Consider the following 19,143-nt stretch of genomic DNA (forward strand, 5'->3'; position numbering starts at 1 on the left):
AATGACAATTCTTCAGATTCAATGCTCAGAGAAGACAAGAGAAACTTAGCTGAGACCAGCAGAGTCCACCAAGCTCTGCCCAAGCTGCAAACTTGTCCACTCCCTCACATTATCGTCAGCTCGGCAGAAAACGTGCCATGCAATCAACCTCAGCGCTGTATTTATTAACCAGAGACTAAAGCAACACATGACAAACAAGCTTATTTTGGGGGGGGGGGGGGGGGGGGACCCACGTGATCTCACCTTAAGTCACCGTCTAGCCGGCACAGTATTCCTTTCCTATGTACATGTATTAAGACGAGCGATGACTCACACAGATGGTGAACGAATTAAATGAGTCATTTTGCATGGTTTTGACATACACATCATTGTCTCCGCTGGTGTGTGGCTTTCAGGGGTCTCCGGTTGGAATGCCTATCCGGCCGATTCCCAAGTATGACTCACAGGCTTGTTACCCCCAGACGAAGCAGATTTTATTGTGCTGTAGTAAGGAGCTCCGGCAGGACGCTGCTTAATATTTGGGGGTTGACTGGCTCCGTCTGGCCAGCCGGTCTTCAGCAGTCTCACCGAGTACCGCACGTCATGGTGAAACCCGGTGTGTGCTTCGTCAACAGCTGCCGAACCATCATGCTGCTAGATGCAGGCCGCGCAGCTCTGAGCGACTACGAGCATGTGTTTTTGTTTTCATCCTCTGGACTGCAGCTGCATTCCTTTTCTGTGTGTTGTTGCGAGACGGAGAGATTGCCGGAGAATGAGTCACTAAAACCCGACCCAGCGATGAGGTAACCGCCGGAGGACACTGGGAGTAAAAGTAAACTTTGATGATGGTATCTGGGATCGTGTCTAGGAATCCCCAGATAGTGTGTGTGTGTGTGTGTGTGAGAGAGAGAGAGAGAGAGAGAGAGAGAGACTGCATATGGCCTCTGACTGAAGACCAACAATGAGTTACAGAATCTCCCCACAGAAATTTGACTGGACAAATATTTTGCCTGTGGATGAAGGAATAATAAAATGCTGTATAATATAACATCCATACCAGTAATAATAATAATAATAATAGCAGCTCATTCTTTTTATTCCAACTGAACGAGATAAAACCATTTTTTCCCCCTTTGGAACGTCTTAAGAGACATTTTTTCTTATTTTGGTAGAATTTTTTAATTCTCATGGATTATCTATCCACCTTCTGTGGCCACAAAGCATTTGTAAACATGAACATTATTACCTCGCAAAAGTAGAATTTACGCCTGAGCCGATGTATTTTGAACGGAGTGGGATTTTTTTGAGGCGTCTCTCCTCGGACCTCACAGCACAGGATACACATTCAAGACATTGTTTGTTAAGCAGCATCACCTGCTGGCTTAAATGGAGAACTGCCAACATCACAAGGACTGCCAAAGGATGAACATTCATTCAGGTGTGTGCGACACAAAATAATAAGTGATGTAACAAAGGAGGATCATCCTAGAGAATAAAAAACACAGCTCACACACACACAAAAATAATAACTGCTGCACATCACAATGACTTTGTTCTCTGCACTGTTTTCCTTTACCCTTTCCAAAAATGATCAGTTAGAATGCTTCATAGCCAAGCATGTAGGCCTGTCTGGGTTTGACTGAGGGACCCCCTCATGAAAGAGAGTCACAGTAACAGTGAGGAAATGTCACTCCTTAGTCATTTCTGAATCACACACACACAAAAAAAACAGTATAGGACCCAGTTTGAGTTTGGGTCATTTGATCATCACCTTTAAACCAACAATTAAATGAGGATGTAAAAAAACAAAAACAAATCAGCACCGGCAACAGGTAAACAACAGCTTCTATTGATCACCTGAACAAACAGCAACGGAGACAGATTCCATGCGACCATGGAAAGGAAGTTGACCTTCTTAAAATACTTAAAGAACTACATCTATATTGGTTTTGAAATGAATCACCATGTTTTTCTGACTTCAGAATAAGTAACGGGTCTGTAACAGATGGGTTTTCATTCACATTCTAAGCACACGGACCCTGAAGAAACAATATTGTTAGGAGACAAAAGTTGTAAACGTACCTCGCAGATTCTCCAACTCCAGCATTCAAGCAAAAATAAATCATGTGTTTTGTACACAAAGAGTATACGTTCCGTGATTCAACACCAAGAGTTTACCAAATTTGGAGATTCTACAGAATAATTCTTGCTATGCAAACTGTAGCACCAAACAAACAGGCCGGAGCCCGTGTTTGAGAATGGGGGCCTCCAGTGGTTGAGTGAGCTTTGACCTAAAATAGGTCTAAGAATTTGGATATGCTCTACGAATAGAGATAAAACAGACTTTGTGATGGAAAAGAAAAAGGATGGAATAACTTAAGGGCCTGAAAATAGAACTTCAAACATCAGTGGAGAAAAAATGAATTCTGTGGATGGTGGTTTGCAGAGGGCATGAGAAATCCTAAAGCACTTAAAGAAGCTTCTCTTGAACAGTAACGGGGATCATGTCGTCAGAATGTGTAGTCTGAAAGGATTGCTGTAATCTGAGAGCGGCCCCCGACGACATGCATTGTGAGAAGGCTCCATCCAAAGACCAGCAGACAAAGGACCCAACCATTAATGACCAGACATCATCATCTAAAAGCCTCTTAATGTCTGTTCTTACGTAGTGTTCAGACGCTATTATTTTTATTCGCCCCCCCCCCCCCCCCCCTATGCTGTACTCAACATGTTAGATCACAAACTGATATACTGGCTGCTGAAAACGGTCCTTCAAACAGTCTCCTGGGCAGCAAATCAATTCTGATTCAACGGCTTAAGATCACAAAGTGATTTAGAAGAAAGTGCGTATATTTAGCGCCAGTTTGTGAATTTAATCGATGAATAAAAGGAAGTTATCTAACCTCTGCAGGTATACCACATCAGCGAAAGCACGGTGGCGCAGCGTGTGGCGCATGTGCCTCTTGTCCGCATGCGTAGGGTCCTCTGTGCGTTTTCCGACTTCCAAAAACATGCAGTTTGGGGGAAATTGATTACACTAAATTGTCAACAGGTGTGGGTGTGCGGGTGAATAACTTTCTGTCTGTGTGTGAAGAGTACCGCATCCTGCCATTAGAGGGCGCGCTCCCCGGGAGATTGGCGCACCGCTCTGTCGACCTGGAGTCTCCCCAGGGGTCCTTGACGGGTTTCCTGGCAGACCATAGCAAAAACACACAATACTTTATCTTCATCAAGTCCATCTTTATGCCGCGGCTTCATGAACATTCATGGATTTGCGTGTCACCGCCGGTGCGCGCTGCGCGGTGCATCCACGCACCAACGCACCAACTCCCGGCTCCTTGCGGTCCCTCCTCCTCCATCAAACGTCAGAAACAAAGCGGTATAAAAAAACCATGCGAGGCCAAGCCGAGCGCTGAAAGCCGGTCGCATAGCCCTCGTTAACCGGACAGCCCGCGGTCCGCCTCCTCAGAGGGAATAAAAAAAGAGGAGGGACACGCCGAGCAGAAGAATGCAAAAGAAAAGTCCGTCTGTTCCCGCAGACAGATTTGCGACAGATCGATTTCCTCCATGCGGCAGAGCTTTTTGTTTTTGCTGTCCGGGACTCTGAATTGAGTGATGTCTGATTGTACAAGCTTGGATGGAAACGGACTGCCATAAAAAAAAAAGAATTAAGTGATGCTGGTTTTTTTTTTTTCTCCATCAGTGACTCAGCGACAGCGCTCATCAGTTTGACCTTGACAGTCCTTCGCGCGTAATTCTGCACAAACCGAATCAATTGCGGAGCGGAAGATGCATCTGGGCAAGGTTTTATTGCTGGTCCTCCTCCTCAACTGCGCCACTTTGAGCTCCTCTCTTTCCACTTGTGCCACCGTGGATATCGACCACGTGAAGAGGAAGCGGGTCGAGGCGATACGAGGGCAGATTCTGAGCAAACTCCGACTGACGAGCGCCCCGCACTCAGCCGGACCGGGCAAAGTCCCTTATCAGATCCAGGCGCTGTACAACAGCACCAAGGAGCTGCTGGAGCAGCTGCGGAGGGATCGGCAGCAGAGCTGCGGTCAGGACAACACAGAGACAGAGTACTACGCCAAAGAGATTTACAAATTCAACATGGTGTACGGACCGCCAGAAAGCAGTGAGTATTATAACTCTTTACATTTATCGTGACTTCCTACAGCATACAGGTCACTATAGTGCGCCGTGCGCCGTGCGCAATGCCGATGGCAGAGTGAGGGGATGGCACCAGCCAGACGCACAGCATCAACAAGTCCCGTTGGATATCGATGCACTGTGCGCCGATCTCGTTTTATCACTTTTTTCTGTTTCACATTAAAAAATAAAAAATACTTCCAAACATATGTTAGTCATCAAAGTTCTCGAAATTTACAGCTCTCATTTATATTTTTCCACGAAAGATTCAAGAGGTCTCGTTAGAAACGATAAAATTACATCCACCCCCGCTCTCTGAAATAAAATGTAATTGCACAAATGTTTTTTTATTCTAAGGGTTCGGCTTCATTCATGGGCCACAGCAGGACTCCGCCTGAACAAACACAGCCCTGTCAGAGGGCAGTCCCTTCGAAATCAACAGGTGTTCTCTCAAAGTTCAATTTCCCCCTCTGCAATGGTCTGTTTTCAATTTCATAAAAATGTTTATTACACTGAGAGCACCAGGAAAGGAAGGTCCTCAAGTCGGTGTGATGGATTCAGGAAGACAGATACTCGTACCTATGGGTGGGGGGGGGGGGGGGGGGGGAAACTCTCTTTGAAAGGTTTTACTGCAGAACAGAAGATTTGTGCTGTGAAATCCTTCCTTTGTGTCGCAGCGCTGGAGGCTTCAAGCTTTCACATCACACGTGTTTAAGTTACCTGTCGGACCATGACCGACTTCCACGCTGCTGGTGATTCCTAATCCTCTTTCTGAGGCAGACACCTGAGAGCTCCTTCAGGTTTGATAGAAACTGATAGGTGAGCTGTGCACGTTGTTGCCGTGCATGCTCACCAACCTGCTTTAACCTTGCATCAGTGCGGCAAGAAAACCAACCTCTCTACTCCCGACTCCGCTCGTCCTCGTCTCGTTTTGTTTTGCCCCCCCCCCTCCCACCAGATGTTCTCACTTCCTTTCCAGTCAGGCCCAAATGAAAGGGACATCTGCCCGGGCTGTTGGGGATGCCTTTATGAGAAGCAGTAGGAAAAGTTAGCAGAGGTGCACAGGAAAAGTTAAATGACGGAAGGACCTCCCAATTTGCGTGGTGGATAGAAAACCCCTCTGTCCTGGAGTCTGTCTCTACAGGAGGGTCCCATCGAGCTCTGGCACACACTGACACAACACTGCCACCCACTTCCACACTGAGATGGAACTCAAGGTGAACCCCGCTGCCCGTCTCGGCTTATGAATCGCCCTTACGTGTGGCCCGTGAGCCATGAGGTCACGCTGCTTCAGCTTTAACGTTGCTAAATTGAGTGTGAAACTGAACTGGCATCCATCCCCTTAAACCCTGAATGATTCCACTGTGGCGTCATGCAATAGCCAGAAGGTGACATTCCCCTTCTTGTTTTAATAACGTGCTTTATTCTGTTTGCAAAATATTTATTAGGACTTGTCAATAAAGAACTATTTGGCTCACACTTGGGAGTTTTTTACTCTCCAAGTTATCTGTATTAAATCTCTATTTCCCTCTATATAATTAAATCCCTAGCAGTGGAAAACCTGTGCTAAGCGGTTCGTGTGTCAGCACTTGAGGAGGAGGAGGGGGGGGGGGGGGGGGGGGGGGGTTCGTAGTGCATGTGGTTCATTTGAGACCAGATCGCTGAGAAAGTAGAAAAGGTTAAATGCTGTGCGTGTGAAGAGGGCCTCACGGTCTAAAGCAAAGCCAAGACCATTGCATCACAGTTCCTTTGAAATCAACAGGTGTTCCTCAAAAGACTTATTTTCCCTCAGAAATGTTCTGTTTTGAATCTCGCCAAAACGGTCTTGACAAAAAAAAACTCCACGGCAGTAAAGTGCCTCGAGTTCGTGTGGAGGATTCAGAGCCACAAAAGAGCACGTGTGTATGTTTTTCTAACAAATGAGTGACGACCACTGTTTCTTTCAGGCTAATCTTACAGTCAGATCTGAAGAGGCCGTCAAACAGCAAGTCCTGAACTGACACACTGACTCTCAGATATAACTTTGTCAGTCTGAATGCTAATAGTAGCATTGATTTAATTTTTTTATTGAAGGTATCACCATCTCTATGTTTGTTTTTGCCTTGAAGAAAACCTGAACCTTAAGAAAGAAATGAGTTCACTTTCGAAATGTTCTGTATCTTTATCATGCTTCTAGTTTCTGCTAGGAAGCTCAAAAGTTAGTTTTTCTTTGAATTTGTGTTGATTTATAAACAAGACAACCTGTTAGAAGTCCTTTCATTACTTTATCAAGCTCAAGCTAAATGTAAAAAAAGTTGAGTAGGTGTCTGATTCATTGGATATGTTATTATTCAGTACATGTTGATCTATATGGGGGGTAAATCCACGTTGACTGATTCGGTCAACTGATTAGGATGTCTCTAGGGCAGGTCCCTTTGGAGAATATCCGGGCGAGTCCAACAGGGAGGAAACCCGGGCCTAGACCCAGGGGTTGCATATCCCATCTGGCCTGTGAATGTCTCAGGATCCCCCAGAAGGACCTGGAAAGTGTCGCTGGGGAAAGAAACCTTTGGAATACTTAGACAGCTGCCACTCCAACCTGAACATGGACGGACGGACGGACGGACAAATGGAAGAAGGCCAGTGGCTGTAAAGACACACTATTGGCTTGAAAACATGTCCCTGCACTAATGTGTGAAGCTACATCCACTCTGTCCACTATTTATTATGTATTCTTAGAGTTTGCATCTGTATATGTTCAAACTGGCTTAGTATATGTGCATGAATAGGATACGATTATAACTAACTCGTAATCAGTTCATTCTTAAATCCAAGCGGATGATTGTGTTGCGTGTGAATGCTGATACTCTCAAGACCAGGAACTTATTGACGTCACATGGATTGGGTGGTAAACAGACAACAGACAGTTGTTGTTTCTTCTTCTTCCTCCCATCATAATTGCAGCCATTTCAACTCAAACTTAAGCGTACTCTCATTTGGGGCTCTTTCTGGGATGGCTCATGCTGCTCAGGTTGTTTTATTGCCTGTGTGCTTCTTCAGCATCCTCCTTGGAGTCACTGCAGCCCTGATTTCTTTTTCTTTTTTTAAGATCTAAGCTATATGTGTAGACATTAGAACAATATTTATGTTTTCTGCTAACTCGGGATTCAGGATCTTCTGCAGTAGGCTGAGCGAAGCCCATATTATGGAGCCATCTTTGCAGAGGCAAGTGTTAAAGTCTGAGCCAGGGGCATTACTCGCTTCCAACTCTTTTAATTTAATGCTTTTGGATCAGGGGCAGCAGTGTCAACCAACACAAATCCACGATGGGTGCAAACGAAGCAGAAAGCTGTTGGCAAATGACCGGATTGAGAGACCGAGCTGCAAACATCCGAAAGATTTCCTTTTATAGCATGGCACGCATACTGAATCTGGCATATGTCAAAGACTGAGGTTGGATCGTGGAGTCAAGTCATCATGCTTAGAAATGGTTTGCATCCAAAATGTTGTCAGTGGGACAGGATAGTGGGTTTTTGATACGCAGATACCAGCAAGCTGAAGTCATACTTAGCTTGATAATATTGCTGTTTCAATTACGCCATTTTCATTTCCACCAAATATAGACAAAATGTGTTGGAGAAACACGAAGAATTTTGATAAGGCGGGGAAACCATGCTTATCAATCACTGATGACTGATAAGCATAATGCCAGCCACTAAAGAGGCAGGAAGGAACTTATTTTAGGTATGAATGGGCTCAGAATATAAAAAATAATAGAGTTAAATCCATGCCCTTATTTCCATAGTAAAATAGTGAAATATTTAAACATGTTGAGGAGCTAAGAGGAATAGCCTTAAGCTAGTTTGTGTTCGTCATTGGGTTCAGCTCGGTGTGTCGGCCAGCTCGCCACTAAAGGAAAAAATACTGCAGAGTATAAAGCGAACAGAGTTTGTTTTTCTCCTGTATTCAACACACAGGAATCCTCGGAGTCACGCAGGAACAGCCGCATCTTTATATCTGGGCAGGAGGTTCCATAAAATCAAGGAATAACAACACACAGTGAACGAAGGCTAGAATAGAAGTGCATTCATTTCACCCATAAGTTATTATTGTCTTAATATTCCCAAAACCACCTATAGACGTATTTCTATAGGGTGGCCGAGTCAGGTGAGCCAATCATAGGACAGAATCTACCCCTCCCTCACCAAGTCACTCAACTCAAGGAAAGCCAGAGAGGGTTAAAAACAAAGTTCAAGGCATTTTTGCAAGATTTAAAACAGAACGTTGCTGTTCAGTTTCTATCAAATCTTCCTGTGTGATCGCAGCGTTTGTCTTTCTGTCTGTTTGTTATTTGTTGTCAGCAAGAAATATTTGAAAGTTGTCAACTAGAATTTTGATTCTGATTTTCTGATTTCTGAGGGGCGGATCTTGGGCAGAGGAAGCGCCGATAAAATTCTGAGGTGTATCCAGTTCAACTTGTTTAGTGGACTGACACTAAGTAAAGGCAAAAAGAGTTTGTTATTAAAATGGAGATGAAACCAGCCAAGGAGAATAGTCTGTTGTTACTTTGATAATCAGATAATGACGTTTTAAACAAACACAACTACACTTGGCATGTTTAATCTACATGATAACAATGCTTTTTCTGCTTTTTTATTCTCTTATTTAAGTGACATTATTGTGTCTGTTTGACAGAATAACTTTCCAAATCAGGAAATTCATTAAAATAAAAATACTTGTTGATGAATGGAGAAAAGGATAATAACTCAGTAATGAAAACAATCTTTAATTGTGCACGGACAGCAAATGTGAGCGTTAGATATATATATCTAACAAATCAAAGCAACATCTACATTCTCGTCTTCACTTCTAGGATTTATGAAGTATAATAAAAAAGGGCTTTTAATTTGCCTTCAACAATTAGGCATCTGCGATAATGACGTCTGTCCAGAGGCGAAGGAGCCGTTGAGGTCTGTGTTTCTAATAAGAATCATTGAGGGCATTATTTTACAAAACTTTTTATTTGATTCTCTCTGTTCCAGATGATCTGCTCTACTGCCAAAAAGGCATCACCTCCAAGGTTTTCCGTTTCAACGTGTCTGCCATGGAAAGGAACTCCACCAACCTTTTTAGAGCAGAGTTTCGAGCTCTGAGGATGCCAAACTCCAGCGCCAAGAGGAACGAGCAGCGGATCGAGCTCTACCAGGTGCGTAAAGGTACCGTTTCCTTGTCCTTCTACCCAAATCGGTGGCAAAAATCATTAATGCAAGCAACCGTGAGGTTCAAAGTCTTTTCTTTTAATGCCATTTTTCTCAAGCCCTCATTAACCCAAGGGATAGTAAAAGGTCATTCATTGCCTCAAGATCATTTTTTGATTCTGTGTCTATTTGGATGTTTTTAAGATACTTCAATAAGTTGTTGACAGATTTTGATTACATTTTGTGTGGGTGGATGTTTGACAAAAGAAGAACTGATTACATGTTGATGAAAATCCAGCTCCAGTTGCAGATTCTGGATCTCTTTTTTTACTTTCTTCAGAATTTTGTGATAGAATAAAAACTGAGGCCTTTCTTTTTTCACAATTTGCCAAGTTAATAATAAAAAAAAAAAGCTAATATGCTCTGACTAAATTATGAAAAGGATGCAAGACTTTCAAAGATGGGGTCAATTTTACCAGATCTCTGAGAGAAGTTAGCAAAATCTAGGTCATGATTAAACCAAATCTCATTGTGCCAAAGAAAATCCTTTCATTGTCATTCTCAAATACAAATAATGTCAATGAAATAATCCTATTTCATTGACATACAGAGTTGTGGAAACGATAAGAGGATAAAGCTGATGAGTCATACGATGAAGTTATGGGAAAAAGTAGTTGAGACTAGACTAAGGACAGAAGTAAGTATTTGTGAGCAGCAGCATGGCTTTATGCTGATGAAGAGTGTTAGCGTTGAGGCTAGCGATGGAGAAGTACAGGGAAGGTCAGAAGGAGTGTTTGCTCTTTCACTTTGTTTTACTGTTGAGATAAATCCTCTCAGATGAAGTGACTTATTATTGCTCTGCAGATTGTGAGACCAAATGAACACATTAGGAAACAACGCTACATTGGAGCCAAGAATGTCCTGACCAAAGGTACTCAAGAGTGGGTCTCCTTCGATGTGACTGAGACAGTGCGAGAATGGCTGATGAACAGAGGTGAGACTGAGGACATGTGTGGAGCAGCCTAATACATTGCTGCTTTTCTTTTACTTTCTCTTGTAAGAGTTGAGACTGTTGACAATCTCGTTCCTCATAATTGTTTTCCAGGAAGTAATTTAGGTCTGGAGGTCAGTGTCCACTGTCCGTGCCACACCTTCAGTCCAAATGGTGACATCATTGACAATGAGAACGAGGTTCTGGAAGTCAAGTTTAAAGGTGGACATAAAGATATTTGTTACTGTATTATTAGCTTCTTCCATTAACTATTCATAAATGATCGCGTCTACAAGAAAATTGATGGAGTGTAACTGCATCTTGATCATGTCTATAATTTAGGCATAGATGCGGATGAGGAGCATAAACGTTTGGATCCGGATCACCTGAATAAGAAGAAAGAACAGTACCTGCCTCACCTCATCCTCATGATGATCCCGCCTCATCGCCTGGACACTCGGTCTTCACGGAGACACAAGAGAGCGCTGGATACTAACTACTGTTTTTCGTAAGAGACACTTAAACCATGCATACTTAATACTTATACATTAAATAATATCATTTTGTAATATCACGTATATAAGCTGCGGCTTACTGTGTCTACTTAATAAGATCAGTCAAGTATTAAGTAATTGGGGAGTGATCACATCATTTGTGATCATCAGAAACATGGAGGAGAGCTGCTGTGTTCGCCGGCTCCATATTGATTTCCGCCGTGACTTGGACTGGAAGTGGATCCATGAGCCCAGTGGCTACGATGCTAACTACTGCTCTGGGCCCTGCCCTTACCTGAGGAGCTCAGATACGACACACAGTTCGGTAAGAAGACTGCAACGCGGATGAAAGGGAGTTCATAAGAAATTGGAAATTGACAAGGAAAGAAAATGTGTTCTAGTCCCCCCCAAAAAGCCAAGCAGATTATAGTGTCTTTCATCCAAAGAAATAAAAAGAATGGATGATTCTTTGATTGATGATGGTTTTGAAAGAAGACAAACATAAAGATCACCAATATCAAGACAATCTTTCATTATCAAAAGCAGCTGATAGACAGAATTACCATGATGTACAAGGTGACTGTACTCATAATAGGCATCTTTTAAAAATATCTTAATTACCACCATATAGCTCACTCAACAAACATGAGGTTTTTCTTTATAATATTATTTCTATGACATTGTTGACATGTTTAAAGGGGGATCAAAGGCATATAATGGTTAACAAACCTGTTTATCATGTTGATTATTGACTAAGATAGGATCAATACTGAACAAAAGATTTAGTGTGAGTAGTACCGATGCCGTTGGGGTCAGTTTGTCCACACCAGCACTCTGGATGCATGTAAGTTGGATACAGCACAAAAACGTCTGGACAGAGCTTGATGAAATTTGCAGAAAATGTTGGGAATAATACCAGGAACAGATGATTAAATTTTGGTGGTGATCCAGAAGAGATGTTGGATTGTGGATCAGTTTGACATTTTCTGTATTGCAGTCAATGGAGCTTAAAAATGTGTTCCTCAATATCTCAGTTGATTATTGACCGATGTTTATGGAATTTGACACAGTGAGGCAGGGTGGGGCTCTCTATCTCACCACCGAATTTAATCTGGATCGGATTACGTTCTATTGCACAGAGTAATCAGTTAGTTCTGTTTGAAGATGACATTTTCTGTCTCCTGTGTGTCTCCAAAAGCTACTGAGCCTGTACAACACTCTGAATCCGGAGGCGTCGGCCTCCCCTTGCTGCGTCCCTCAAGAACTGGAACCCCTGACTATACTTTACTACTCTGGACGAACTCCCAAAGTCGAGCAGCTCTCCAACATGATCGTCAAGTCCTGCAAGTGTAGCTGAGAAGACGGGAAAGTGGAGGTAATGCGGCAGGATCTTAGATGGTACTGACAAAACCAATGCTTGTTGACTCTTGGACTCGTAGCTGTGACAAATACTTTAACAGACCCTGTGGCCTCATGGCTTGAATCTGAACGCCACTCTGGAGGTCAGACTTTTTTTTAAGGATGCACATTTTTATTTTTTTAAATAGGTAGATTATTCTTATTTTTCTTCTCCTTTGTTAATCGGCTTGGAGTGACCAGTAGTTGAAGTACAAATTATATTCCTCTCTAGATTTGTTAAAGTGGACACACTCCAAGCTATTTTACTATGTGAACTTTACAAATTTATCTGTGCTAAATAATAATAATAAAAAAACAACAACAACAACGAGCTGCTTCATGGACAATAAATGAAACATATTTAATTTGTGATCTATTTGCTTCAAACTTGCTTCAAAAATTTCTCTACCCAGTCCTGTGATGACATGTTAAAACTGCCAGCTCCAGACTGTCGTTCCTTCAGGCTGGATATTTTACCTTCCCTTTCAGCAGAGGACATTGTCTTCAAACATAAAAGGAGAGGGGACACAGTTCTGCTGCTACATCCGAAGCCATAGCTGTGGTCAGAGAGACGCATGGTGAAAAGAATGCCTGTTGAATTCGCAATGGAAAGTGAATGAACAAAGATGTTGAGCCAAGATTTTCCTTTTTTTTGGCCAGCCAGCAGCAATGGCCTTTTTTTTTTTCCTTTTTTTTTTGTAGTGCATTATTAGAATGAATCGAAAAAGAAGGAGGAGGACGGAGCAGAAGAAGGGACCTGAAAGGAAGGCAAGAACTGTGATGAAACTCGCCATGAGCACACTGCCATTGAAATCCCTCGGCCTGTGCAGGTTTGAATTATTTCTGGGACATCACAGAATATACTGGAAAAGAACATTTTGTTACGCAACAGGATTTTATGAGTTTTTTTTTCTGTTATGCCGCTTGTGATGTGGTGATTTGATTATTTCACTAACTGGGATCTGATCTATGTCTATCTCCATTATCCACGGTGGAAACACTTTAATGTTTCACTATGGATACTGTTACGTTTTCCTATGACTTCGACAGAATGTGTCCGTGTCCATATAAAATGCTGAGTGCCCTTTTGTACTTACATGTGATCCAGCATTATATCTCAGTGTATGGGTGACTCTTTCCCCAGCCAGTTAGATCAGATCACTTGTCTCAAGCGATGACAGGACAAAATGCAGCCGTCTCTCGCTTTGATCCGACTCCGCTATCAGCTCAGCTCACTTGTTCCCATTGACCCCCCCCTGTCAGCTGAAAAGGAAATCACATGTCGGCCGCTTGTGCTCCCGAAACACAGCCCTCTTTCATTCCCTCTGCTCCTTCTCGATTTCTTTTGGTGCTCTTTTACCACGTGAAGGCTAAATGGAACAAGAAAAGGAAGTGAAACGGGGGAAGAGTCATAGTGGCCGGGTGTACAGTTGGATTCTCAATCCCTGTCCTGTTTGACATTCGCCCATTCAGAGTGGTCCTGCATTCAGATGGCATTTATTTTACCCTTTTTTTTGTTTTTTTTATGGTGGTAATATTTTTCGATTGACTTGTTGATTTTGATTATTATTAAAAAAATACAACAACAAATTGGAAAACATTTCCGAAGCCTTTTTAAATCTTACCAATCACCCGAGCAATGTAATAAATCTGTGAAAACATTTGACTTGAAATTAGGAAATGATTCATTTGCCCGCTGGCCTTTTTTCTGTCATGTTGAAATACCATTTAAATGACTGTTTTTTCATAATGCTTTTGCTTCCATATGAACGTAATATTTCTTACTAGACTCTCACCTGTTTCCTGCAGGCCTTATGCAGAGGCTGTTTCTTCTACCAGGGCAATAAATTCAGCTTTCCTTTCTCAAGGAATGCTGCTTAACAGTTTTCCCAGACAAAAGCAATTACCAGTACTCTTATTTTCAGCACACATTAATGCGAAGACATTTCTTTATTCTCTTATACTGTCTTATAAAATTGTTTGTATGAACACCTGAGGAACGTATTTCACACACCTGTGACAGCCTCGAGATACTTGTGCTCGTTGAGGATCGTTGCTGCAGAGCATTTGCAAACTACATTGATGATTTATTGCCTTATAAACAGCATTTGAAACTAAATGGACGGGTTATTAAAAGTTAAACCCATTCGCCTTTATTTAAAAAATTACGAACACAGACTACAAACATGGTGGCCTGCTTTGAAAGTGAAAAACAAATGGTTTTTCTGTTTATTCCTAGTTTTCTCTGCTTATGTCAGACACATTAACTCTTATTCCTAAAAGTAAAAGCGGCCTGGTTGTGCCTCCACCACAGATGTTGTTCTTATTACTGGCTTGTTACGGATTCTCCACCAAATCTTTCATCATTTAAATTCATCCAGCTTGCTATTATTTTCGCATCCTAAACACTTTTAAGTAGACTTTTATTCTGCCTGCTAGCGTACATTTTAAAGTCATTTTCTGCTGCACGGGTTTGGGTCTAGGCTGGGTTGTGCTAATACGGGTCGACAAGTAGCTGGAGAGAATTCCCCCCCTCCCTATGTGCCTGGCATTGTCTTCTGTCATAATCAATCAGACGTGAGCCATGATGGGAGCACAAATACCAGAGGGCACGATGAGGTCTAAAAACAGGGATGGCTTTGCAGACCTCCCTGTACTAACAGACGCACATTACTGGGATGAATCAGCCACATCCCATGCATGACTGACTTTTGACCTTCATGCCACTTACATTTATGGTAAATCCACCATTCGTCCGTGAAGAAAATATCTGAGAACACAACCCAGCAAAGTTCTTTACAAGCGGCTCAAACACCAACTGCTCTGTATTCCTGTCATTCTTTACCTCTTCAGGTCAGTAAATGCAACTAATTCGAGCTCGGTTCCATCCAAGTTAATGAGGTTGTAGGTTCCTGATCTCATGCAACTTGAAACTCAGCAGGTAACCTCCTCTTTTCTCTCTTCTACCACTGCGGGCAGCAATTTGGAAATAAAAGGTGCAAAATAAATTCAGGATGTGCAGAGTATGGACTTTTTTTATTTATTTGAAAGCAGGACGATGCCCACGGATGGTTCAAAGTCCTAGAGAAGGACATTGTGCCACCTCAGCCAGAACCTCCAGCAAACATATCCCGAGCTGTGACGGTACCGGATGAGCAAAGCCATACGCTGATTCGTGTGGTTCAGGGTCCGATTCTGGGTTGCAGTCTGACTTTCTCAGAACTTGTGTTCTTTCAAAACTTACCAATGATGAATTGCATGACACGTAAATGCACAGAGGTTTGGAAAACTGTCTACTGCTATTCCCTGAGCAGTTAAACAGATGTGGAGAAGAAAAAATGAGAGAGAGAGAGAGTCCTCAAAATGACTAGTGCTGCAGTACAGCAATAAAATCATCAGGTCACATCAGACCAGTTCTCAGGACCCACGGTGGAAAGAGTTGTGTAATTCAGAAATGGGAAGAGCACACACACACACACACATGCATCAATATATATATATATATATATATATATATACATGCAAGTCAAGCCAGCAGTCATGGTTACTGGAAACGAGTGAAGGGGTGAACAAATATGTAAACACATATCAACTTCATAGACCTTTATGGCTAAACAAATGAATGGGAGGTCTGGATCAAACTACGGCATTATATTACAGCAGAGTGTGTGTTTCCGTGACAGTATTCCAATAAGAGAGGATGGTGTGTGTGTGTGTGCGTGTGGAGTGAAAGGGAAGGGGAAATAGAGACTGTGAGAAAGGGAGAAGGACTGAGACAGGGTGAGATTATAATTTGCACACTCTTTAAATCAGGATACAACATTAGGGAAAATTTATCACTCTGGGAAGAGAAGAGCCAAGTTTGAAATGAAGGACTGATGGGTTGGAGATAGAGAAAATGAGCGCTGGTGCCAGAAAGGCTGAACTGAGTGCATTCATGCACAGATTAAAAACACATTATGCAAGTCTGTGTATGAAAAGCTGAATTCAGAAGCCAAACAAGATAACCTCGCTCAGATGACGTGACCATTTTAAGATACACACGGGCACCGTGCAGCAAAAGGAAGACAGTACTTTCATTCTTTTAATGTCAGTCTGTGGAGACGCTGAGGAGAGCGAACCTCGGGGGGGGGGGGGGGGGGGGGGGGGGCATGAAAGGAAAAGATAAGCATTTGTTCCAGTCACCTTCGACTGGAACAAACACAACCCTGATAAGGTGCTGCGGTGGCAAACCAAATTCACACGAGCCAAAAAAAAGTTCTGGCGCACCGACTGCATTTGAGTTTTTGTGATCAAAGATTGAATAGTGTTGTGTTACAATAACTTCCCAAATTTGTAAAAAAAAAAAAAAAAGAAAACACACACATCCTGAGTCCAGGGTGTAGCAGTTAAGCATTGTGCAGCGCTTTGGCATCTGATAAGGCTCACGGCGCATAAATCTGTCGACACTCAAACGGAACTTCCTGGATCATATTTCATCGTTTTATTGGTCGGCTACCACAGCATGCCCCCCCGCTAATGCACAACCCCATGCAGTTCAATGCTGGATCTTCTCAGTCTGAGCTCCTTGCCTTTCGTTTCTCCAGCCTCATCTGGTCTGGCTTCACCAGCCGCTTTGTGCTGCAGTCACGAGGGAGATTGTTTTTTATTACCAACCAATTCATTGGTGAATTAGACTTTATGACTTTTCTCCACTTGCGCTACTTTTATTAGCATTTACTGTCATGCTGTAATTGGCACTCGTGGCCCAGCCCTTATTGTTCTCCCAGATATTATGCTGATAGTTTATTTTACGTACTGTTAATCTGAAGCAGAATTTTGAATGCATTTTAATGAATTAAAGGCTGCCAATTTTTTGTTAAAGTGTAGACAGCGACGGTGAAACGAGGGGACGACCACAGAAAATGGCTTCTGGCTGGGACTTAACTTGGACCGCTGCTGCAAATACGTCCCAGTCGTCGTGAACTTTGATAATGAATCTGTCTGAAAACTTTCATTGACAACATATTTCATTTTTCTGCTCTAAAGTCTAAAGCATATGCATAACACAATATTATCCAAACGTCAGTTCAAGTGAGAGGAAGACTACGATCTCGGTCGCATAGAATAATCCTTATCCAAAAAGAAAACATCTTGTTTTCTTAATCTTACAAAGTCTTTTTTTGTGGCAGCAACCTAACGCCGCCAACAGTGAGGTTTCGGTTTCTTCTCTGTCATTTATTCTTTCACCTTCTCCATTCCCATCAATTTATAGGCCCCAGTGCTTTGCCTACTACTATATGCTGGATGCGCTTCAAGAAATATGATAGCATAGAATAAAGCAAGGATGTCTTTGTGGTGTTCAAAGCAGCCAGTATGTGCAGTGTGTGTGTGTGTGTTCGGCCCGCATGCATATGGGCTCTAAAAAAAAAGAATCTGGGCTGTAATTCTAGTCAGATTACCCTCCAGGTAATGCTAACACCAGCTTTCTCTAATGCTCATCCCAGAAGTGCAAACCGACCAGATTGATGAGGGACGTCACGTCCTTGACGGCCTCGCGTGCAGCTGCCTCCGTGCAAACAGGTAATGGAGACGCTGTCAGCAGGGTGCTCTCTCATGCACAAGCTCAATAATGAAGACTGAATTAAGTGGGGGGGGGGGGGGGTTCTAAGTTTATTATCTTCCTGCATGTCTGGCCATACTATATGTTCTCATAGTTACTGTGGATCAAACTGGTGACAGCAGCTATGTAGCATTTTATCCACAACGATCCAGAGATTTATAAAGTCAGGTAAAGACTGATGAACACAGAGCTTTAAGAAAGTCAATGAGTTCCAAAAGGCACAAGAAGATGGAAAAAAAAAGACCCTGAATGTAAAAGGCTTTCATCAAAGAACGCTGTACCTTCTTTACCTGCCATACTGAAAATACCAACAGGCCAAACACAGGTACACATTGTGCGTTTATGGATCATTAAAATCCATTGCACGCAGTTTTAGGTTTAAAAAAAGGAAACACGTGTTTCATATACTATAACGCTGCGGAATGTAACAACACCAATGAAAACCAGGTATGTCCTTGGAATACTTTTAAACAGGTGTCTACAAGCGGCATTCAGAAGTTTGTACCACTTTATGAGCTACAGTATGCTTTAGTTATAAAAGCTATTGCGCGATGCTTAATATTCTCCAGCTGCGGCCGTAGTTGGTGTAAAGGGCCTTCTCCAGCCCATTCGACATGGTCTTACATTTAAGCTCCGGAGCATGTACATTCAACTAAACGGGCTATAATTGGACCATAGATGCCACATTTAGGGTTTTAACGGAAACAGCCGGCCAGGGTCTGGCCTTTAAACGAGGCCTGGTGAATAACAATTGGTTGTTCAGGCGACTGCTGAAGATAGATGACTGGAGCGTGCCCAGGAAATGTGTTGCCACAATTTCAAAAAGCAACAATCTTAACTATTGACTCTTACTGAGGGAAGAACAGTTACAGGAAATGTAACTGTTGGACTTTGGTCCATTTAAATACAAAAACTTAACCTCAGCATTACACAATAAAAGGTGGAAAAAGTTGCATTTGTACATCTGTAATAGCGCTGTAATTACTCTATTTGTAACAAGATATTCCAGCCCCTGTGTTGCCGAGTAACTGGCAGAAGTGTTCGTCCACAAAGTCAATGAGAAACATGTTTGGTTTGTGCCTCCCCATTAATCTGCACGAGACCTCATGACTCCCTTGCCTGGCGGGGCTCCATAGGAAACTGACTGCTCTACGTCTCACAAAGCGAGCGTGTGTGTGTGTGATATACAGCAGGCCTAAAATCCTCCATGGACATTTGTACCTACGGTATGTGTTAATATGTATATAGGCTGCATTAATGAAGCTTATAATTAATCCATACAATAGCGACGCTCTCATAGTCCTAGACTGACAGAGAACTTCTCGTGAGATACTGAGCTCGTTCCTCTCCATA

The 19,143-nt window shown here is 42.6% G+C and overlaps 1 protein-coding gene across 1 annotated transcript; it reads left to right on the forward strand.

Annotated features, from left to right (window-relative positions):
* The first annotated feature begins 3,768 nt into the window (after positions 1-3,768).
* LOC137909159 (transforming growth factor beta-3 proprotein-like) lies at positions 3,769-12,147 on the forward strand. The gene is made up of 7 exons (XM_068753590.1): positions 3,769-4,114; positions 9,150-9,313; positions 10,170-10,299; positions 10,411-10,518; positions 10,639-10,804; positions 10,962-11,115; positions 11,989-12,147. Exons 1-7 carry the CDS (start codon positions 3,769-3,771, stop codon positions 12,145-12,147), a joined length of 1,227 nt encoding a protein of 408 aa, XP_068609691.1.
* Positions 12,148-19,143: the final 6,996 nt, after the last annotated feature.

This window comes from Brachionichthys hirsutus, chromosome 20 (genome assembly GCF_040956055.1).
Source record: "Brachionichthys hirsutus isolate HB-005 chromosome 20, CSIRO-AGI_Bhir_v1, whole genome shotgun sequence".
Taxonomy (NCBI): Eukaryota; Metazoa; Chordata; class Actinopteri; order Lophiiformes; family Brachionichthyidae; genus Brachionichthys; species Brachionichthys hirsutus.